This window comes from Pieris brassicae, chromosome 3 (genome assembly GCF_905147105.1).
Source record: "Pieris brassicae chromosome 3, ilPieBrab1.1, whole genome shotgun sequence".
Classification (NCBI taxonomy): Eukaryota; Metazoa; Arthropoda; class Insecta; order Lepidoptera; family Pieridae; genus Pieris; species Pieris brassicae.
The window spans coordinates 7840340-7865134 of record NC_059667.1 but is presented as its reverse complement, the minus strand read 5'-3'; the positions used below and the strand labels follow the sequence as shown (position 1 = coordinate 7865134).

The 24795-nt window shown below is 34.0% G+C and overlaps 2 protein-coding genes across 2 annotated transcripts in view; one reads left to right on the top strand and one right to left on the bottom strand.

Annotated features, from left to right (window-relative positions):
* Positions 1 to 832: 832 nt before the first annotated feature.
* Positions 833 to 10946, bottom strand: LOC123707217. The gene is made up of 6 exons (XM_045657084.1): positions 9864 to 10946; positions 7480 to 7699; positions 6756 to 6882; positions 5699 to 5782; positions 1354 to 1471; positions 833 to 963 (listed from the first exon to the last, which is right to left on the bottom strand). Exons 1-6 carry the CDS (start codon positions 10878 to 10880, stop codon positions 853 to 855), a joined length of 1677 nt encoding a protein of 558 aa, XP_045513040.1. The 5' UTR covers positions 10881 to 10946; the 3' UTR covers positions 833 to 852.
* A 780-nt stretch (positions 10947 to 11726) lies between these two features.
* LOC123707309 (glutamine synthetase 2 cytoplasmic-like) overlaps positions 11727 to 24795 on the top strand; it is a 29575-nt gene continuing 16506 nt past the window's right edge. The window contains exons 1-2 of the mRNA XM_045657235.1: positions 11727 to 11831; positions 15119 to 15300. Of these exons, the coding sequence (XP_045513191.1) occupies positions 15135 to 15300 (166 nt within the window). The 5' untranslated portion in view covers positions 11727 to 11831; positions 15119 to 15134. The remainder of the gene's footprint in view (positions 11832 to 15118; positions 15301 to 24795) is intronic.

Genomic DNA, 24795 nt, shown 5'->3' with positions numbered 1-24795 from the left:
ATAAGAAGCCTTCAATATAATTGCTACAAAAAGTAGGGTTCGTGTTCAAAATTTAAATTAAGGCTTCGCTATAGGGTCTGTAGGGTCAGGCAACTTCCGCAACAGTGATTTTATGTATTGTCAAAAGATCATCGGAAATACAATCACTCGCATCACTGAATTCTCATTTACATTGAGGCTGGTATAACTTAATATGACACTCAAGAATAGATCACAAATGACTTTGAAGACTTTATTATTAAGAAAACTCTTTTTAAACGGATTATGCTATGTATTATAATAATGTTAAAAGCTATGTTAACAAAAGAAAATACTATGGACTTTATTATTATCATTAAAGCTTTATTAATTAATCCTTACAACAAGTGGTTAGTTTACATTCCTTAATATTAGAATTAGTTGCGTTAGTATAATTTTTTTTTAGTTACAATTCTTTTTTACTGGTGAAGACTTTATAGACTCCACTAAAATCATTATATGAGTCAAAGGTAGAAATTGTATATGGCTAACTTTATGAGGTATGAGAAAAATAGTTCATGGTGATAAAAAATAAATAAATCTGTGGCGCCAAACTATTATCATTTGTCAATCTAATAGGCAAGTATAATCAGCCTCCTTTGACTCACTCCGTCGACTTTCTGAGTCTAAGGCAAGTCGGTTTCCTCACGATGTCATATTTTACCGTTCGAGCGAATGTTTAATGCGCACATAGAAAGTCTATTAGTGCAAAGCTGGCGATCGAACCTACGACCTCAGGGTTGATGAAGCTGTCACACACATTCAGACCTTAGTCTCACGATTAATATTATTTAATTAATAAAACACAATATAGCAGTGAAATTGTTTATCATGCTATGCAGGCATAAAATCATCAGGTTCACTTGCAATATCGAGTAACCAAGGAATATGATGCCAGACGCCAGTGTACAGCGCTGATTGCTCTCCCGAGGGACTTAGCTCATGCTTTGGAAAAGAAAAATCGTTATTTATATCTACATAAATCTACAGTGGCTACGTTAGTTTAATTCGATTCAATTTATTACAGCAAGCAGCAATTTTATCTTACTTACATGAAGAAGCTGGATTGCGTTAGTACATTAAGCATATTATAAAAATAGCACTTCTGTATTATGCTCACTCAAAGTTTCTTTTACAAGCATGGTGTTATCCTAATATATACACACACCACCCCACAATTAATAATGATAGAAATAAAAAAGGCTATTCAACAAAAAAAACGAAATTCCATCTACAGATCTAAAGCAAATTTCAGTCCCTATTCCCTTTGCGAAGAATTAATTAGATAGTACGGTAGAGCAATCTTTATAATTCTGAAGAGCAAACGTATCTAACCTGTGAGTAAAGAGCAATCAGTTTCCCTCCAATCAATAACATTCCCTTCACAGAATTCTCAGTTTTATCGGATATCGATAATGACAGGCAATACACGTTGGGCTTTTTGTGCGATTTTCTGAAATAATAGTGTTGGCTGAGCTCAGATTGCCATAAACTATTCATTATGTTTGTTGTTTGCAATAATCCATAATGTAAAATTACTAATGTGATGTATAGACTAAATTTAAGATTTGACTGCATGCCCTTTTGTGTGGCCTAACATGCGTAGTATACATTAACCACAATAATATTTTTGTACCACATTATTATTATTACACAATTTCATTGATTTCATATAATTTATACATGTTCTTTTATAAATTGTCCCTTACCTGAGTTATCATCATTACAATAGAGTAACTAAGGACTAATAAGTAATTAAAGTCTTACATAATAGACTAATAAGGATATTTAACATAAGAAAGTGTCCAACAACACTTCTTAGTTTCTATACATAGCGATTTTTTTACTAATATTTGTAATGAAACATAATACGCTCATGACCATCAACACATTTGAATCCATGTGTCCATTTGAAACACTAGTCGAGCTATATTAAGAGAAACACATAAAGACACCCAGTTAGGGATAAAGGGAACTTTTAGTATGGAAACATTAAGAGTTTAAACTGACAACAAATACTTTACCTTAAAGTACATTAAATTGTTTACAGCATGAAAAAACAGTCACGAGATATAATATACCTGAGTGTGTAATTAATAAAAAAGCATCGAAATATATAATTGCAAGTGCATAAGCTAGTATTACAAAACCAAAGAGACTTGAAAAGTGAAAATGTAGCCATAGACTGTGTCAACAATTTATGGAATTATGTATTGGTATTACCCTCAACAAAATGTTATAAAATAAAAAAAATATGTTACTACGTAAATACATAATACACATCTCAGAAATATTAATACTATTGTCCTATTAATAATATTTCTTAATACCACAATTTTTCAAAGACTGAAGTCGGACAAAAAATCACTCATTGTCTTTAAATTTTTTTCATTCTCACTAACGTAATGATTACTATTGTGAACCTTTGTCCACTAGGGGTTTAGACGATACATGAAATTATAGTTGTTATAAATTTGTTTCAACACATACCAAAATGGCATGACTTAACCACCAATCAGTTCCAACATTCGATCGAAAATCAATAAATATTATCTTTGCGAAATGTTCGGTCATTATATATGTATTGTGGAACAAAATTTGACTTTGTATATTACGCTATAATTACTTTACTAATCTTTAAATCAACTTAAGTTTGACGCTGGTTGTCTGAAATATTTTCAAACTTTATTATCATTACGTAAATTGAACTCAAGTGTTTTCTAATTAAATGAATGCCGCTTTTGGAATTATAGAAAATTACATTTTCGTATAAAATATATTTATGTTAGTTATAAAGTAATTTTAAACATAAAAGTTATGTAACGTATAACTTTATATATAAAAATTAAACAACTACTTACTAAAAAGTATTTTATTTGTGTATTTAATTATTCGATTTTCCGCTACTGCATCGTAATATTGCAATCTGTGACTAACCGCACAGTAAAAATATAGGTAATTGGAAATCAACACATCATATACATTTTTTGTGAAAATAATGATAGATTTAAGGACTGTTATAAAATAAAAATTGCTATAAAGCAACTGAAATCACAAGTTAAGTAAAAAAGGGAATTAGTTCGTCTTTATATTTGTTAAAGAATGTTATTGGAACTGGCGTATACTAAAAACAATATTTTTTTGTTACGAACAAAAATATAGTTAAAAATTATAAAACTTCTTCCGTTAACGCCTCTCTTAAGGACCTAGGTATTTTGCCTATAAAGGGAGTACTGTAGCACGTAAGAGAACTCTTATTGATAAACAGTACACTCAACAAAGGCATATTAGCCACGTTTTTAGTGGCAGGAAACTAAAAAGGAAAAAATATTTCGTAATATTTAGGGCTAATCGTAAGTATGGAGAGATATGATATTGTTAAAATAGTTCCGAATTAATTCTTTTCTATTACTGTTTATATGCATAATATATATATATATATACCCCATTGCTCGATTCTGGATTACAAAATGTCTGCTCGTTATTATTTTGCTGATACAAATTGCAACTAGTAATAATAAAATATCTGTTTTTTTAATCGATTAAAGGAAGTTATGTAAAGAAAAAAAAATGTGTGAGTACACACGTAAGAAGTTAAACTTCTTTATGACCTTATTTTTTGAAATAAAGTTAAATTTGATAAAGTTTAATAAAATACTTTTATTATTATGATGAAAGGAATGTAAATAATACAATTATTTCATTTACCTTATTACTACTAAGATTATTATAGAATTTCATTAATTGTAATAGAATTATTACTATCAGCATACTCCTTCAAAATTAATTTAATTTAACTTTGTCAATCAAAACACCTAGCTGCAGAATCAATAAGCGGCATCCTGCACTATCAGGCTAAGATTCAAAGTCGAGATTTATAGCTATGTATGACTTCCGTACGTCAAATCCAATGTTATTTAGATGTGTAAGTTAACATTTTGTAAATATTTTAACTAAGAAATCATTTTTTAAATGATGAACGAATCGATTATGTTAAAAGTACATGACTAGCGTGGAATGAGTTTGAGGTGTAGTCTTAGTAAACGGGATTATGGACACAATTCGTCAAACCGAATGTATTTTATAGAATATTTGATTTATTCAAGTCCACTTGGATTTGGTCCCTTCAAATGACATTCCTCGGATATCGTTATTTCACGGTCTCGGAAAATCAAATCTACCCAAATTCCTATTTTTATACAGTACGATGAAAGAAATAATTTAAGGTTGCTGTAAGATTTTGTAAACTACGAACTTTTTAGTTTCTCCGTGTAAATATATAAAAAAACATGTGTGTGTACTTATGTACACGCGTAAGAAGTTATACTTCTTTGGCGTAACAAGATTATTTATTTTTTGAAATTTGTTGAAAAAACAACACTAACATTATCAAGGTTAATAAAGTGTTTTTAAATATCACAAAAAATGTACATAAAGAAATGGATATTGTTATTTTAAAATGTTGACTATGCTAACTTCAGGGTGTCAGTTTTTTGTGACGGTGTGCGCGCACATCGTATTTACTCTCATAATTTTTCCCTAACACGCACAACAACAACGTAACAAGAAGTATAACTTCAAAAAATGTTTCCCAAAACCGGAGGCTATTTGTAAATATCGACCAAACAATTGAGTTTCTTTGGTATTTAGTTGGTAATATTCATAAGAAAAAGAAATAGTTGTTGCATCAATTTATCTATATAGTTAAATAGAGTATATTATTAGTAAACTTTTACATTAATATATATATTCTGTATTCGATTAAGATATGTCGTTGCAGAGGCGATGGGAGCCATGAGCTGCCGATTAAAAAGAGATTTGATGTCGATAGCTACTAGTTTTGTATTAATGTTTTGTAATTGCTTAGTTATTCGTATTGCCTACAACTTTTATTTTGTTATGTGTTACGTACCAACAAACAAACTTGAACTTCCTTTATTTATAATCCTAGAGTTAGAACTAAAAGTCTTCTATACGTTCCTAATGGCTCCGGTGAATAATCTCGCTCTTACAACTTAATTACTAACATTGATATATTTTACAAACAATCTTCCAACTTACCGTAATTTTGTTTATCATGCTCTTAATGAGGTTTTATATCATATTTCGTTTGTTTAATTGTTGCTTGTCTAATTTTCTTTTGTTCTGTATTGACGTGAATGTGTGTAAAATTTGTGATGTCATATTTTCTTGTATAATTTTATGCATAACGTGTATGTTTTAGGACTTCTAAATAAATCATTAAACGAATAAAATAAATACCAGGGAATCGGATAGATAACGCCACCTAAAACGGGTTTTCTGATATCTGATAGAACTTTTCTGAAAACGATCATAAGTGACATCTCAGCTTGTAATCAATCGAACATACTTCCTAACACATTAATACAAACCTTTTTATAAAGTATGTAAATAATAAATAAATAAACCTCTATCGATTATGAGTTCTGTGACTATAGGGATATAAATAAAATTACTAATGAAATTAGAGTTAAAATTTAACAACAGTTACAAAATATTTGGACTTCGTTCTTTTGTTAATTTGGCACGTCAAAAGTGACATCTACTTTTTGTATATGAGCGATTGGTTTTATAATAATTCAAAAACATATCCCTCCAAAACGCCTAGTGGTGGCTAAGATACAATGATGTAAAAGGTACAATGAAAAAATATACTAACTCAGTAAATCCTGGACAATTTTCTGAGTATATAAGACTTTCATGGACCACAAGTGAGAAGTTATTAGATAGGTTGTTTGGGTATCTGAAAAACAGCATATTTGGTATGAGTTATACATACATATCAGCCAGATGTCTTCTTGTGTATACTAAAAAACGTCGTACTTACGAACGGATTAAATAATTGTTATATGTAAAACAAAAACGGCGCCTTTTAATCTTATTAGTTAAAAGTCGATATAATACGGCATTTAAGGAACAGTTAGAGAATTCATTGGGGAAATAAAAACCTAACTTATTCTTCAAATATAATATTTAGTAAAGTTTCAGTTTATTTATACGACCTGAAAATCGGTACTGTTAAGTTACATATAAAAAATCATTCAAGCGTTATAGATTTTCGGCGTATTAAATTTCCCGCCTAAATAGAATATTATTGTCAATAACTTGAGATTGCTCTCTCGCTCGTGCAGGCACTCTCTCTCACACACTCTTTTCGATCTTGTTTTCCAAATTTAATTAATTATATTCGTCCGCATTATTTCAATACTGAGCAATAGAGATAAGCTGATCTCGTTGACTTGAATGTTCTTTAGACTAACTTCAATGTAACAGTACGTGAATATCGACGTGCGAGCGAACCCAACACATTTAGATAAACTCTAATGATGAATGTTAATTGTACGGACGCACATTAGTAGTACAAATCAGTCAGATAGCATTTTGACAATTGACATTAAACTGTCATCTGGCTTATATATGTTCACCATTTCTATAATCTATATCAAATTATAGTGGTGCAAACTTTAAAATTCGTGACCTTATATATTTTAAACAAAAAAATGTAAATATTATGTTTAAATTAAATAATACGAAAAGTATTAATTTTACAATGATTCCACAATTGTTATAAACATATTTGCTTACTTTTCGCTTGCCTAAACAGCGAAGGAAGTTATTGCGAAGAATACCTGTTGAAGCTCCTCATAAAAAATACACAAACGCGGAAAACCGCTTTTATCATGTCCGTTGGATCTTTAAGCATTATAAGTTGTCACCTGTTCAGGCTCCATCCTACAGCTACTCCTCTAATCCCTTGGGTATGGGCCATTTGATGAGACATCAGTGACACAGGGGCCCATCCATTACATGTTTCAGACATTGAATTTACAATTTCAATAACACCTGTGATCGTTTAATGTTTCATTAATATGTTACATAATGCTTTTATTGGTCCTGGGTTTGATAAAGGATAAAAAAAATCTAAAATTAAATGCACATAATGCACTACCGTATTATGAACAAACTGATTTATGGCGCAATGGCGGATTGAGTTTTTATTAATTTAAATGGAATTAAAAAGAAAGTACAGTGAGTACCCGCTTAATACGCTAATCTCTGCAACTTGAGATATGTTTTCATAAGTTTCGTAACGCTAATACGGTTCGTCAACATATTTAACACGCCTTATACGCCAAAAACACGTATCTATGATATTTTGTGGGAAAGGTTACCGACGATTTACAGATATTTTATGTGTATATTTTAGACATTATATACACGAGCTAAAAATCGGTTAATTTTCGTTTATAAGAACCAATTTTTATTTTAATTATTAAATAAAAAACTTGAACCAAATCCCGGATGATATAATCGCTAAAAGACATTTTTTTCTATCATTCACATCCTTGCTATTGCCGAATGGTGATGTATTCACAAATATACTTAGTCTCATTTGAAATTGACACAATATTTAAGATACGTTACTGAAGATTAAATTACCAATATTATAAAGATATCGTCTTGTATCCTTCAAGTAGAAGCGAGGATGAACGAAGCTTCGCCTTACATAAGATATTCGTTCCGAGTTCCTCCAATTATCCGTGCAATAAGCTACATATGCAGACTGGCTATCCACAGAATAGCTCTTGTAATGTCTAAATAAACAAGAACCAGATGCCAACAGCCAATGTGGGCTTAATGCCGCCGCATCACAACGGACCTAAAATAATATTTGCATTTATATCTTAGAGAAAATAGGTACTAGTGTAATACGCTTCCGAGTATGTAATATGATGATAAGCTAGACTACGAAAATGAGTTTACTGTGTTACATTGTTGTAGTTCTGTAACTACTCAATGGGGAAATTCAGGAATCAGTATTCTGTGCCTAGCCAATCCTAAAATTCTTGCGCCAATTGAACCATGGTTTTTAAATACGTGATGGCTATTTTTTGTTGAAAAATGGGACAAAATAAAACAATACACTTAGATCGTGTTAGATTTCCCATTTTGTGTTATTTTTAAAAGCATTGTTTGCAAGCAAGTGTTTTAATTTTGTCTAACTCCGAAGTTTTAATAGTAATATAATTACCGTTTTATTGACGTGACGTCTTTAAAATTGCTAACATATGCGGGAAATCCGAAAAACATTATGGTACCAAAAACTGTATACAGTTTGGCATTGTATAGATTCTAATTTCAAAATTAAATTATATTAGTGGATACCAGGAACAACGAATTTATGACGATAAGCAAGAACAGTGTCACTCGGTGGAGGGGAAACGCCGCCATTTTGAGGTTATTTTGCTGCGTATCGGTATTTCAATTAGTATATTAACTTTTGAGTTGGAGAAGCTACGATGCTCGTTCAATTTTTAATCGTCAGCTGTCACAATATATATTTTATAATCCATATATTGTAATTATAATTGTGTATAAACGTTTTCGCGTGACACGGCTGTGTCATGGACACATTTTGGCCGAGGCCAATTTTTTTCAATAATATTCATATAAATAACGATTCGATTATGTTATGATGTTTAATATTGACACCAACTAAAAATGCTTAATAAGCTCTTATCAAGGATACACCTTTCAAACTTTTAGCTTAATAGTCTGTTTTTACTTTATCTTACTAAACAAATATTTTAAAGAATAGTGTGTAAAGAATTATAATATGCTTTCGTTCTTAGTCACGAATATAAACCAAGAAACAGTTTAAATTGGCTTTAATTGGATTTAATTTCTAGTATTACTCACTACTGTATTTTCTCCATGAGTCTGCCAAAGTTACTAAACACCTGTCTAAAACACCTGTCTGCGTCAAATATAATATACTAGTTCAGTAACACTATCATATATGGGGATTGTGATATAGAGAGACATGTGTCTAATGTCTATATAAGTGGCGTTTTCCTAACAATTGCCTTCCTACGTGTAACGTGCCTTTACCGTACGAACAAGCATGAATTGAGCAAGTTAAAAAAAATCCGCTCCACATCAGAGTTGAGAGAGGCCATGTTTTCACTTTTCTACATTTTTTTCAGCATTACGGGTACTAATAAGACTACCTTGAAATTAAATGATCTAAATGCTTTACTTTGGAACAGAAACTGAAAAGTAGAAACAAAACATCAGTGATGTGTGTACCCAGTAATGTATACCCTTAAAAGTAAACATTCTCGATATAGTAGGCAGCTCGTACGACTATGTACATCAGGTTTTTCTTAGTTTATAGCGGCGTGACTGGTTTGAGAGTTAAGCCGGTTGACGGCACTCCACATTCAAACCTTTGTTGTGTAAACTAAATATTATATACATCAGAAATGTTTATTAAAATATTGTCTTTAATGGTGCATGAATAAATATTCAAGCAATGCAACGAAATGCACGATTAACTAACAACGGACGACTGAGTAAGGCTGTTTGATTTTAATAGCAGAGCGTCGTTTAGAACTATTTTTAATTTAAATATTTATGGCAAACATTAAAAAGCCTGTTTCCAAGTAATTCTTTTTCCTAATATAAATATTTATATGTGTTTATTCAAATTTTATGCGCTGCCGTAAGCTAAGATAAAAATAAAGATAGCTATGAAAGCGGCAACTTATTGCTTGCAATTGCTTAATGGTTCAATTTTTGTTATATTATGGAGTTTAAAGGATTTTAGTAGAGAGATATATCGATAATTAAGGAATTAAAGAACCTTCTATAAATATATTTTAGTCCAGTCTCGATCCAATAGTGGATCCGTGAAATCCGTGACTGTGACACGTTATGGCATAAAATAACATTGGACCTGGCCATAAATATTAATTAATATAAACATGCAAAACATTTTTGTTACATACTAGCATTCAATAAAAATCCTCAATGAAATTTACCTGGGTGGGTTCATACACATAGAGAGCAATGAACGGAAACTCAGACCATTGCGCCGACCGACTGTTGATATCCTTTGTTGTATTAACAGTTTGCGTCAGAATGTTTGTTATAACAATTTCTGGTGAATCATTTTCATTATCACTTCCAGTTGGCCTCAGCGTATCAACATGCTTTTTTACATATCTCGTTTTGTTTTGATGCTTCATATCAAAATTTATGTCTTCTAACAATATTTTCTCATCGTCATCAATATTTGGTAGGTTTATTTCGCCTTTTGGCGTTGGAGTGTCGCTGTCATACAATTCGAAAAATTTAATTTTATCATATGCCGTGGACGATGTTGCAGATTTTAAAATATCAATATTTTTAGTACGGTTTATTGTTTTGAAGGCATTCGTTGTTACGGGGCAGGTTTCATCATTATATTTCTTTATTGATACCTTTAGCGAATCTAGAAATTGACTCCGTTTAAAATTGTTCCTTGGAGGAGTATTTTCAGGTTTATGCTTAGAGTTTTTCGTGGACGTACACGTTTCATACTGTACGTGAAACAAAAACACTGGTGAGTTTAAAACGGAACGAGTTTCTATATTTATGTTATCCTTTTTAATTTTCGTATCTGAATTTCTTCTTTTGAGCCTCTCATCATTAAGATCTGAATAGTAGAATTCTATGTAACTTGGAGTACCAGTAGTTGTTCTCCTTAAAGAAGCATTGGAAACAATTTGTGAAAGGGAACTGGTTTTTACTTTTCTAGACCGTTTCGTGCTATTTTCAATAGAAATGTCGACGTCTTCAAAGATCTTTGTTTTCCTCCATAGAACGTTGATAATTTCGTACCGTTTCTGAGTCACTCTATCTAGCCGTCGCTTTGATGTAACTATTCTTGGCGTCGTATTAACTGTTTGGTTTATATTCGTGAAGTTCCTTGTAACATTGTTATCTTTACTTTGCACATTTGATATGGAATTTATTTCGGTTAATATAAATAAAGGGAAGATTCGTATGAAATGCATGACTAGAATTTCATAATTATTCAATACAAAAAAAATTACGAAAAGTTATATATAAATATGCCAATTTCGATTGCAGTCATTTTGAAACGAATGCTGCAAGCGATGTCATTGAAACGCTGATTCACAGAATATTATAAATGGAGTATTGTCTTTTTAAAAATGTTTTACGTAAAATATTTGTTGGAAACTCTTGTTGCTAACTCTAATATTTATTTATTTTTACATATACGTGATAAGTATATAAATATTAGAGTAGCTTATTACTATCTATATAAATATATTTGACTTAATATACCATTATGTTACAATAATTTTTAACATAAAAAAATTAACAAACGCACTAGATGCCACTACGGTTATAGAAGATTCCTCTTAATTTCTTTGAGATGTCATTATCTGGTACTGGTTGTCACAACCTGCTTTTCAACAAAAAAAATCTGTTTATAAACGACGAAGCTATCCGCGAACACTCATTAAAAATATACATATATACACGATCAAATTGAGTAACCTCCTCCCTTTTTGATATCGGTTAGCAACAATCTTACTGTTTTTAAATTAATAGTAGGAATGAGGTATGACAATATCTTTATTACAACATAAAAAAAACAATTAAGAAATTATTAAATTTCTACGAATGAAGAATATTACAGCAACACCAAAAATACATTCAAAGGTACCATCACTTATTTATGTTAATAAACAACATTTTCCGAACTTTCTAGCGAAGGGTTCTCAAAAAGGTCTCAAAAGAACTTGTATATTCTGAATTTCAATATAAGCCTTTTTGTTTACTTTCTATTGAATTTCCTCAAACCCTGGCAAGTTATAAAATAATATTCGTCTACTGTCAATCATACCAAAATGTCAGTTATGTAATTTTTTAATGTATCATTAGATTTATTATCAAGGTAAATTACAGTGTGAAGAATTTCATGTATTATTTTTAAGGTAAGTCATATCTAATAAAATGAGAACAATATTTATTTACTGATTTTTTTTGTTTATAAGTGAAGAGTGTAACGATGTATGAATATTCCGATAGCAAGAAAAGAGCGTAACAATTCTTAAAAAACCGGCAACGCACTCGCGAGACCTCTGCCATTGTGAGTATCCATGGGCGGCGGTTTCAGTTAACATCAGGTGAGCCCTATGCCCGTTTGACCCTGTTCTAATAAAAAATAACAAGAAACGTCGTTAATTTTCTTTCTCTGAGGTTGTGTATTTGAACGCCTGCTATGTGTCAATGAACTCTTATTTCTATGAACACAAGACACGGTTCGGCAATGTAAAACATTGTGTTATAATTGGTATGTCTCGAAATCTGTTATTTTTTTTACCTGTAAATATGACCAGTAAAAAGTATACAGAAAAGCCTAGGAATCAGGCATGTAACGTCTATATGTAAAAAAAATTGTTTATACCATGTATTGGTACGTTGTGAAACAAATTAACCTAGTTGGGTCGTGACCTAGGAGTGGTCAATCACAGAAATGAACTTCATAACTCCAATATTGTTTAGTGCTTTTCGATATCGTAAAATAGTAGCTGACGTGAGCCGTTGGGGCAGCATTTATGGATATAGAAGGCTTAGCTTTTACCAGAAGTAATGTAGACTATAAAAGTTGTCTCCGCAATATTAATCCAGAAATGACTGAATTGCAGACACAGCTGTCATATATAACATACATAAAGTATCTTCGGATAGCCAGGGTAGCAGTTAACGCTTCAACTATGGCGGCACATTTCCCGCTGTCCATAAAATAATTATTATAATTCCTTAGTTTTTTTATGATAAAATTATTAATTACTTTTAAAAATCTGTCTATTGGCTAACTTATTGGAATTGGCTGACGTGACACATATTGGCGTCGTTTTCAATTATCGGCTTGCTGGCGATACTGAATGTTCTCAATCGATAACTTCATTTTTAGTTTCATTGCTAAGAGTTGCAACTCTGTAGAGTACGAGCGCAGATTAAGGTATTAATTTCAGTTTAATATCATTGCTTGTGCCGTCAACAAAGGTTTCTGAAAATAGTCGTATATCACGTACAAATTGTATTGTTTTGAGGCAGGCAATACCTACTGTCAGCTATTATATATGTCAGAGCAAAGGCGTTGGTATCAGCTGTAATATTTGTTTAATTCGATTGTCAATATTACTATACTATACTAGCCAATATCAACAAATTAACATACTGTTTGACAGTAATAGTAATTCCATGGTAATTATTATTATTTAGTAGCGTAAGTTTCATCTGCCATTGACATTATAATTTAATAACATAAGTGAAATTAGTTTAAAACCGTTAATACTAGTTGTTTATTTGTTGTTAGTTAATGTTGTTATATCGATTGAACGGTCGAAACAAATAGAAGCCTTTAAAAAGTAGGTTCTATGTCGAAAGTTAACGGCTTATGTCCAATACTTTAATAAAATGTATCTGTTAAAAGGTCGTTCTTTTTGTTAAAATTCTGGTCATGGTATTCCCTTTCCACATTGTTTGCCTTACCCTACTTTCTTATGTTTGTCACTCCTTTTGTCTAAAGGCCACTTTAGATGTACAGAGTTTCTCGTCTCGAAGGTACGATTATAGAAAGAATTTTTTCATTTTCCGCGTTCTTTCCGCGAACTTCTATAAAGTTCAATGAACTGAAGACTATCGACAGCGCCATATTTAAAGGATTTTTGAGTCATTTTTGAGATCAATACCCTAGTAATCACTAACCTCGAATGAAACATCTCGCACCCAAAACGGTTCAAATTTGTACGATACTCGTATGAACAGAAAAAAATGTCATACGAGATCGTGTTTATACTAGTCGAGATTCTCGTAAGTAAGAATCTTCTCACTAAAATGTCGATGTGTAATCTACGCAGGAAATTATCGCCTAGCGATATATCACTGGCAATTCTATTATGACATAATCGTAGGTGAGAATTTTTTTCTTGCCTGTATGTAAACATTTTGATATGATAATGCTATGGCGATTATTGCTGGCGATAGTCGCGTACGATCACTCGCACCAAAACGTGCGAGAAACTCTCTCCATCTAAATGGGCCTTTATTATGTCTTACTACGTCATATACAACGTTTTTTATGTACAAAGAACTCAATAGAAATATGACTACTGTATATAGAAATATTTAATATTATTATATACATCAAAGTTCAATTGAACAAGAATACGAAATTCCACGTAAAAGCAATAAAAGCTTTATCGGATTTTCGATTTATTTACAGCCGACTGGATATTATAAAGACTTTCTATTTACTGTTGAAGTTTCATGTAATATGTCCGGATATAAGTAATCAATAAATTTCGACAATATTTGACTTTTATTATAACTATGAGAAAGCCTTTTTGATATGGTAATATATTTTTATGTTGATACTGAAATTAATAAGTCTATAAAAATACGCTTTGTAATATTTATGTATTAAGTGATCAACGTGTAGTAGACAATGTTTACACTCAGAACATGATCTTGCCATTTCAATGTCTTTCACTATCTCACCCAGTCACCAGAACTATTTCCAAGTGTTGTCTATTATATAATATACACGAATATTAGTATATAATTTAATATTCATATTCGTGTGAAGTCAGTCTCTATAGAAAGCTGAGAATTTATTTTTAATTTCGTAAACAATTCTGACTGATTTAAAGCTATGGAATGAAATAATGATTCAAAGGCAGTGTTTGTACTCTTAAAGCACACCGATAGCAATTTGACTCTTTTGTCCACGCTAGTGCTAAGTTGAAACGAGCTTTCGGTAATAGACGCATTTTTTTCTTCACAATACATTCTGTTATTTGGACTTTTGATTTATTTTATTTCAAGACAAGAAACATAATTAAATTTACCCTACACAATACTTCATCTAAAGAAAACTTTTAGCCTAAAGTAAGAAGAAAATGTACTTGGGCACAGAAATATATTATTATTAACGAAGGCTGAACACAAATAATAATCATCCTTATGTGCCTGACGCTGTCTTTTCTTCTAAAGTTCTGTTTCCATAACCTTTTTATTGTATTAAAAATCCATTGGATTTAAACGTATGACCCCAAGGTTAAGCACGCACGCTAGACAAAAAAATGTATTGATTAAGTGCATTAGAATGTTTAAGATTTGAGAGACATACTTAATTATATAACAAAGTTCCGCGTCGCATTAATGACTTAAGATAAAAAGATTATATTTATTTTAAAAGATATATATTTTTTAGATAAACCTTATTCAAGATGAATTCGGTACCAATAGCGTTGAACAAGGCTGCTATGCGCAAATATGAGGATTTAGAAGTGCCTTGTGATGACATCCTGGCGGCTTATGTGTGGGTGGATGGCACAGGAATAAATCTTAGGTCTAAAGACAGGACATTTGACTTCGTGCCGAAGACAAATAAGGGTAATTTATATTGGATATCGTTTGCTGTTTAAATACTTAATAATAGGTGTTAGTTTTAATTAGAATGTGTGTCTTTAACAACATGTGTGTTTATGATCACGTATACGTTAAATTGTCGGAGAATTATCGGAGAAAAAAAGTGATGCTTTTATGTAAGAGATGTTGCCAAGCTATATCGCTATATTTTGTCCGTAATTAAAGTCGGGCGGTCGTGTCACATCTGCGAGCACAAAGGAGCACATAGGAAACATATTCTAGATTAGATTCGACATTAGGTACGCCTTCAGCCCATCTACCCCAGTCTACAAAATAAAATAATTTATTCACAAAAAACATATAGTCCTCAAAGTACTAAGCAACGATGTCACAAAAAAATCAATTTCGCTACTGTGAGCTCACTTTGCCAATATATTATAGAAAGATGTCGATAGAATTGTAGACAGGTTTAAGTAAACCCAAAGACTTGGTTAACGGGGATATGTGCGACAGACTGGTTCTGGTCCTCGGTATCGCACACAACCTTGGCCTTCGCCGTCGCACTTAACCCATAGGTACAAAGAAACCCAGTTCGTGGAGAACACTTGGGTACCTCACCACTGCCAGACTTTAAGCATATAGTAGGACAACTGTAAGTCCCGTCTTCATTCTACGCATACGGCTTATACGCTATACAGTCTGTAATAAAGCAAACATGTAAACTCATTCTGTATGCGTTCCAAGTTAAGACAGTATCATTGTCTAAAGACTGGCATAACGAAATTTATTGCTTGATTAATCTAACACTGGAAGGGCATTGAAGATCCTTTTATGTTTAAACGGTAAACTTAATTTTATTAATAAGTAACAGTTATAGTTACTTATTTTCATTCAGCGAGTCTGATTACGTGTTTTAAGTCAAATTAATAAATGTGTTAATTTGAATTTATATTTTGTCGCCCTTAAGCTATATACTATGTGGATATAAACGGAGGTGTTGGATATATAGTCTGTAATAGTAAGGGTCTGTTTCACAATGTACGGATAAGTTCTACATAAGTTCCAAATAAGCTATTTATTACATATTGGTATGATAAATACTATTGTTGCGTTTCACGACTGTCAGATAAAATCCATCAAAAGTTATGAGTCCGATGAAACGCGAAGTTTCTTATTCGGAACTTTTATCTTCCAAATAATTTGTGTATTGCATAGCTATTTGGTACTTTATCCATACATTGTGAAACAGACCCTAAATGTAATATAAATTAAGTTGGCAACACAACATTTCGAGATGGCTATTTTTCTCTAATACTTTTGTAAAATACTGCGTTACGTTGTTCTTCTAATAAAACTACAAGTCCAGAAACATATTACATTTTGTTTATATATCAACTGTAGGTAATTAGTTACTAAAATAAACAATAATTTTAGATAATTCTATTAAATAAAAATTAAAGTATTAGCATATTTTATTTAGATTAAAACACGAAATAAAACAAATTTTATTCATTATTTTATTATGATTTCAAATTTCTTATTTGCTTCCAAATATTTATTAATCATAGGTTTTTAATCAAATCCTAATTTCATTCCAAATTTAATAACTTCTAATGGTTGGAGTTGAGCGGAATCAGCTTATAATGCATGTTATTCGTACTGCTAAATGATAAATTCGATTTAAATGATGCGTTTTCGAGACATGCACATTTATTTTAGTTCCTCTTAGTTCTCGAGTGTAAACCACGGACGAGAGTATTTCGCACGTTTTGACGTGTTTTAAGTACTGCGACAGTCTTAAAACAATAATACAATCTTAACTTAAACTACTCTTAAACGTACGTAAACTTGAAATAGCTGTTGAATGTTTTGTTCTTGTCATTCTGTGACTGAGAAAGAAAGTAAAAACAACGCATTCAACAACACATTTGTGTACGCTTATGGGAAAGTTATGTTGCTTTAAATATTCTTTTATCAGACCAGCTTTCGTTAAGTAACTTCCAATAGCAATACCGCGCCCGAAGTTTTTGTATGCAAGTACGATGTTGTTCTGCAAACAACAGGGCTGTATCACAAACTTTGGATAGCGCGTAACACATACATATTATTGAGATCGGGATAGCTGTTGGTATATTAGAAATTCAGAGAGCCTAAAAATGCCCGTGAATTATCGACACGAGAAACATAAAGGCCAGCAACGCACTCGCAAGCCCTCATTTGAGCATTGTGTTCATGGGCTGGGTGGCTGATGTTAAGGGGTATCACTTGGCATGTTGGCCCCCTGTTCTATAAACTGCTCATTTAAGCCTGTGAACTAAGGAAATCACTTACCAGCAATGCATGAAATATCTAATGCTATAAAATTCACAAAGTTTTTTGGTAGCTAATATTGTAATAATAATATTATTAGGGAGCAGTGTTGGCCTAGTGGGTACAGGGTGCGACTCTCATCTCTCGGTTTGATCCCTGGCTGTGCACCAATGGATTTTCTTTCTATGTGCGCATTTAACTTTAGCTCAAACGGTGAAGGAAAACATCGTGAGGAAACCGGCTTGCCTTAGACCCGAAAAAGTCGACGCCGTGTGTCAGGCACAGAAGGCTGATAACCTACTTGCCTATTCGATTTACAAATGATCATGAAACAGATACAGAAATCTGAGGCCCAGACCTAAAAAGGTTGTAGCGTCATAGAACCGTCAATAAAATTGTTTATATCTTTTATTCTAATGAATCGTTATAATTCTAGAAAATTCTGTAATTATAATAAGTGAAATGAATGAAATATCCATTTTAATGATTCGTTTTTGCGACGCGCAATTTGCTTTCACAAACGCAAATCACATTTGGGAATTGGTGGAGATTAAGGAGAATTTTTTGTCTTTCTTTAGATTTCTCACACCTAATAAAATATATTATACTAACTTTTTCGTACTTTAAAAGTATTTAAACAGTTTCTAAATATTTTACAGTCATAAAATAATACGAATATTTCTTTACCTTATTATCGCAACGAAGTAGTGAACATTTTCTTGTAGTTACGTGTAAATACACTTATTAGTTGGAAGAAATTTCTCATATTAAGTCAATTGTACGCTCACGTATCAAGATTAAGTTCATTAAGACGCTTCATTAGCTACTTTATAACAGCTAATTAAAGTGGTAAAGCCCTACACAGGGATTTATTTAATCGGAAACTCCGATATAGGAAATACTTGAACATCAAAGCTTCTTAACTGTTTACACACACGGCAAAGATTTTCAAACGTTTGATTTACGTATGCCAGTTGAGTATTTTTTTTACGAACACAAAAAATCCTACGAAAAGTCCACTATGTACGGCTATATCTCTTACGTCATCAGCAACGGGCAAAAAGCCTTAACGACCTAGTAGGATAAAACTTATCTTAAGGGCGCGTGAAGACAAACTCTGCGGCCCATATTGCCACTGTGCGGCTTGGCAGTCGCGCTGCGACAGCTGTCTCTCTCTTACGCATTGCAAAGTGAAGAAGAGAGAGATTGTGGGAGACGTTCCCAGTGTATCTACGAGAGCAAGAGAGACGAAAAACGACGCCACCGCCGCCAACTACGAATGAAATTGGGGGCAGACGCCTTTTGGAATCGGCACACGAAATCATTATGGACTGCTCTTCGTCTACGTCTTTCCAATATCCTTGTCAATATCTCGGAAGGTTTTTGAGAGTCCAAAAACAGTTGTACTGGTTTAATTAACACAAACCCTCATGTAAAATGGACAGTTATTGTCTAATTGGGAAAATTAGACAAAAGATGAGTTTTTCAGACTAATTTTCAATTTCAGGTTGTTTCTTAGATTAATATTGTGAGAGAGAATAAAATAACATTTACCAATCAAAATATTTAATCAAGCCAAAGCCAGAGTTGAGGAGTATATAAGAAATGAGAACTCCGCGCTAATTTACAAAATATAATTTAAATATATTAATTGAACTATAAATATATCATACGATTAATAATACACAAACATAATTAAATATGTAAAATAACGAATATTTTTGATATTATTAAAAAAGATTCAATTGTCGGAAATAAGTAATTCATCTGTGGGCACAGCTCTTGTAATCCATAAGACAGAAATCCATTTCTGACTATGACTATATGTAAATATAAATTTATTTTGTGCAGTCAATGTCAATACCCGTTTGATGTTACATTACATTATCAAAAGTGAAGTATGAGTACTTCGGAGATTATTTGAGATTTATTTCTATGTATACAGAGGATCAAAGTTTCGAATGTTATAGAATTTAAAGCATTTGAAAGAAACATTAAATATATATTTATAAAAACTAAAAGGAATTGTAAGTTTTAAGACTCTTTGGTCCCTAAAATACTTATCGATATCTGTTTACAACAGCGTAAACAAAATTTAAGAAATAAACGAGAAATTTTGTTGAAGTGTATTAATTTTCATTGATTAGTGGAATTTGTGTTAGATTGAGGGTCGAAATTTCCCGCTAAATATAACTCAGTATGTCAATTCCAGTACGTACATACGGGAACATTACATTTATTCAGTTTTTTCGACTCCTTAACATAAGTAAGTTTATAAAATAAACAACTGACACCATCTAATACATTAAAGAAATACCTCAATTAATTGTATTGCGATTGGGACTAAGCATTATACCTACCAGGCGACTTGCGATTGGGACAACAGTATTTACTGTGTAGTTAATAGTAGACAATGTAGAAGACATACTTTTTTTTTATTGAAGTATTTTTGGCTTACTGTGGCCTGATTTTATTAATATTAATAAAGCTTTATATTCAGATATTAAAGTATTGTTACGAGCTAGGGGATCGGATAGAAAATGCCGTGGATTTATTCAAGGGTTTATTTCTTGATAAATCAATGAGGAATTTATGGGCACAAAATTAATTGCAGAGATTCACTAATAACACACAAAAACACAGTCACTAATTACTTCACTTATGCACACTTCACACAGTACTTTATCACTTATATTCACTTTATTCGCACTTTATCGCTTCGGTGTTTCGCTCTTGTTATCGCATTCAAAACTAAGTGACTAGTCGCGTTTCGGCTCGCTTATATATCCCTGGGAATAATTCTAAACAATATTCGAGAACTTTCTAGGCGGGCTTGCTACTGAGTAGCGATTGCACAATTCTAGAACGTTCGCACTCTTTGTCTCTTTCGCACGTTGCTCCGTCCTTGTCGTACGGCGTTCTAGAGTGCTCGTCTAGTTTCGAGAAAGTTCTGATCTTCTCTCTCTCTCTCTCTCGTATCATTTCGTCCTTGTCTCACACCTAGAAAGTTCGGTCTAGAATATTCCTTCACCAAAGGGGTATAACTAGGCCTGAAAACGCCTGAAAACGGGTCTCCTGAAAACTGCACTACTCGACTACACATGTTCTGAAACCGACTGAAAAAAGGTTTCAGCTTCCTGAAAACTAGGGTAACATTATGAAAATTACAATTTTCTAATATGTGATTGACCCTCTCCTGAAACGGTCAGAAATCATATTACAGCTTGCTGAAAAGTTCTCTAACTAGTGGAAAAATCTAGAAACATTGCAGTCGACCCGTCTTCGTAACACTACCCCTTCCTTAGACATGCTCGTCCCGAGCATCATTACATCCTTTATAGGGAGCCAATCGATTTATGTGAACGACTTTTGGTTTGCTCCTTAAACCACCCACTTTCTTTATGCGATAGGTAACGTCATTTATCTTCGTGACTATCGTGTATGGACCATCCCAGTCAGCTTGAAGCTTTGGTGATTTGCCTTTTCGTTTTGTTGGGTTATGGAGCCATACTTGCGAGCCTTCTTTAAATTCTATGTGATTCGTCTTTCTGTCATACCTAATCTTCGTAGTCTCACTTATTTTACTTTGTGATGCTCGTACGTGTTCATGGATTTCGTCCAGTTTATTACGCAGATCCGCAGCATATTCTGTAACACTCTCCGGTGTGTCAGGTGGTCGCCCAGTTACAATATCCGCTGGTAATCTAAGTTGTCTCCCAAACATGGCTAAAGCAGGAGTAACATTTGTGGTTTCATGAACCGCAGACCGGTATGACATTAGAAATAATGGAATATACTTGTCCCAGTCTTTTTGATGGTTGTCCACCAGTTTTGCCAAGTGCCTTTCCAAAGTTTGATTGAAGCGTTCCACCATTCCATCTGACTGTGGGTGATATGGAGTAGTCCGCGTCTTATGAATTCCCATTAATCGGCACAATTCTTGAAATAGTAGAGACTCAAAATTTCTTCCCTGATCACTGTGCATTTCCAAAGGTACTCCAAATCTAGAGAATACGTCATTTACAAGTATCTCAGCTACTGTAACTGCCTCTTGATTGGGAATAGGGAATACTTCGGGCCACTTCGTAAAATAATCCATAACAACCATGATGTACTTATTTCCTTTTTCTGTTAACGGAAATGGTCCAGCTATGTCAACTGCTATCCTCTCCCATGGAGCTCCGACATTGTATTTCTTCATACTCGCTCTAGTTCTCGACTGTGGGCCTTTAACAGCTGCACAAGCTTTACATTTCCGAATCCAGTCTTCTACATCTTCGCGGCAATGTATCCAATAAAATCTCTCTTTAATTTTCAAAAGAGTCCTTTTTACACCTAAGTGTCCGCCTGATGAGCCGTCATGAAACATTTCCAATATGTTGCGAATCTTGGCTCTTGGCACAACTAACTGTAGATGAGATGCATCCCCACGAGCGTTTTCCCATTTACGACATAACACCCCATTATGGAGAACTAAGCTATCCCATTGAGCCCAGTAACTCTTGGTCGTGGTGCTAGTAGATGCAACATCATTCCATCGCGGCTTTATAGCTGAAGATTTCATCCAGTCCAGAATTGGTTTAATGTCAGAGTCTTGTTGTTGCTCTTCCTGAATTAATTTACCACACCAATCTGGACTAATGGTATCCGTTCTGAGTATCCTCACATTGGCAACCTCTCTACCTTCGTGTCTTGTACAATGTTTACAGTCTTCCTCACATGGCCTACGAGACAATGCATCTGCGTTCCCGTGCGCTCTACCCTTGCGATGTTCAGTAGCAAAGTCATACTCTTGCAATTGTTCGATCCATCGAGCCACTTGTCCTTCTGGGTTCTTGAACTGAAGTAGCCATTTTAATGCAGCATGATCTGTTCTAAGACGGAACTTGCGACCTAGTAAGTATTTACTGAAATGCTGCAGCGTCTTCACAACAGCCAGTAGTTCCCTCCGAGTGACACAGTAGTTTCGTTCTGGTTTCGATAACGACTTGCTGAAGTAGGCTATTACTTCCTCGTGCTCACCTTTTACCTGTGATAGTACACCTCCGATGCCAATTCCACTGGCATCTGTATCTACCACATATTCGCCATCATGGTCCGGGTAGCCTAGTATCGGAGTCTCACATAGTCGGTTCTTGAGCTCATTAAATGCAACTTCACACTCTCCATCCCATGTGAATTTTCTCTTCTCTTCGGTGAGTCTGTGAAGAGGTTTTGCAATATCCGCGAAATTTTTCACGAATCTTCGACAGTAAGAACATAAGCCTAAGAAAGCACGGACTTCAGTTTTATCTTTAGGTACTGGCCATTCCTTCACCGCAACTATCTTCTCGGGATCTGTTCGAACTCCGTCCTGCGATATAATGTGACCCAAGTAGCTCACTTCTCTTTTAAAAAATAAACATTTCTTTGGACTTAATTTCAGGTTGGCTTTATGGAGTCTGGTGAGCACCCGTTGCAGATTCCGTATATGATCTTCAAAATTTCTCCCAATGATGACTACATCATCCAAGTACACTAAGCAGGCTTGTCCTATCAGTCCTGACAGTACTTTCTCCATTAGTCTTTCAAAGGTAGCAGGCGCATTGCAAAGCCCAAACGGCATAACTTTAAACTGCCATAGTCCTTTTCCAGTTGAGAACGCTGTCTTCTCTTTATGACTTGGGTCTATCTCCACCTGCCAGTACCCACTTTTCAAGTCTAAAGTTGTAAACCATTTTGCCCCACTTAAGGTATCCAAGGTGTCATCTATTCTAGGTAAGGGATAACTGTCCTTCTTTGTGATATCGTTAAGACGACGGTAGTCGACGCAGAACCTTAAACTGTTATCCTTTTTCTTGACTAAAACTACTGGAGAGCACCAAGGGCTGGAAGATGATTCAATGACATTATGATTTGACATTTCCGCAATCATCTTGTCTATATTCTTTTCATATGCAACAGGTACTCGTCGCGGTCGCAAACGTATCGGTGCTTCGGTTCCAGTCTCAATTCGATGTTTAACTACACCTGTCCTGCCTAGATCTCCATCGTGTGTAGCAAACATGTCTGAAAATGACTTCAATAGTTCCTTTGCTTTCAACATTTCTTCTTTTGACAAGGTTACCTTACAGTCCTTTAATACTTCTTGAACTATATCTCGTTGTTTACTGACTGTACTATTTTCAGTGATGGATCTATAGACGTCATACCCACCCTTCAATGTATTACCTTTTAGAGAAACTACCTCATCTCTACACTTGAACGTGCCGTTCTTCAAGTCAATCTTACAGTTGTAATGCTTCATGAAGTCTAAACCGATAATACAGTCATCCACGATGTCAGCAATAACCACCTTATGCCTGTATGATCTTCCCCCAATCTTGAAGGTAGCGATACCTTCCCCTCGAACGGTTATGTGCTGACCAGTAGCTGTAAGGAGCTCTACATTTCCACCAGAAAGGCTTGAGTTTGAGTGATCATAACTTTTGGGGCCTTCCTTACAGAACCGGCCAGCACCCGCCCCGTGGTCCTGGCTTCTACTCGTTTCCCTGCCGCTGTTCAGCGGCAGTCACACCCGCTGCTTCCGGATCCCCACGTCTAGTCTTTATTTCGCCTCTGAGATCTTTTTTAGGGCATGAAAACCTCATATGCCCTATTTCCCCACAGAGGTAACAGGTGGGTCCACGTTGGGTACTTGGTTTTTCCGTGACAGCCCTAATGCGGTTAGGTCGATGATCCTTGCAAAATGCTTCCACCTCCAACGCATGGGCAAGAGCATCCTTAAGTTCCTTATGGTGACCGAGGTTCACAGCCATTCGAATTTCACGGTCTCGAATACCGTCGACAAAAGCTTGAACCAGCATCTTGTCTGCAACATCTGGTGAGGATGCGTAGGCCTTCCTTACCAGCTTCTCTATTTCAAGTCCCCATTTTTGCAAACTTTCATTTGTCTGCTGTATTCTATCTTTCAATTGAGCCCTGTAAACGTGCTCTAAATGTGCGTCTCCATACCGTGATTCCAGGGCATCTAGCAGTTGCTTCAACGTCACCTTACCTTTCTTGGTATCTAATATGGAGAGGGCTTCGTCTCGCAATCCCAGAATAAGGGCGGTAACTGCTTGATCGTCAGTCCACCCGTTTGACTGTGCTACAGTCTCAAATTGAAGCTTGTACGCGCCCCAAGAAGATGTACCATCAAAGGGAGGCACTTTCACATTTCCAGGTGGT

Excerpts from the sequence above, each read along its gene's own strand:
- LOC123707217 (XM_045657084.1), bottom strand. The coding sequence starts at position 10,880 with ATGCATTTCATACGAATCTTCCCTTTATTTATATTAACCGAAATAAAT. Across the intron at positions 5,783-6,755 it reads GTAGGATGGAGCCTGAACAG|ATACCCAAACAACCTATCTA; the intron begins GTGACAACTTAT and ends GCTGTTTTTCAG. Across the intron at positions 1,472-5,698 it reads AATTGTCCAGGATTTACTGA|AAAATCGCACAAAAAGCCCA; the intron begins GTTAGTATATTT and ends CTATTATTTCAG.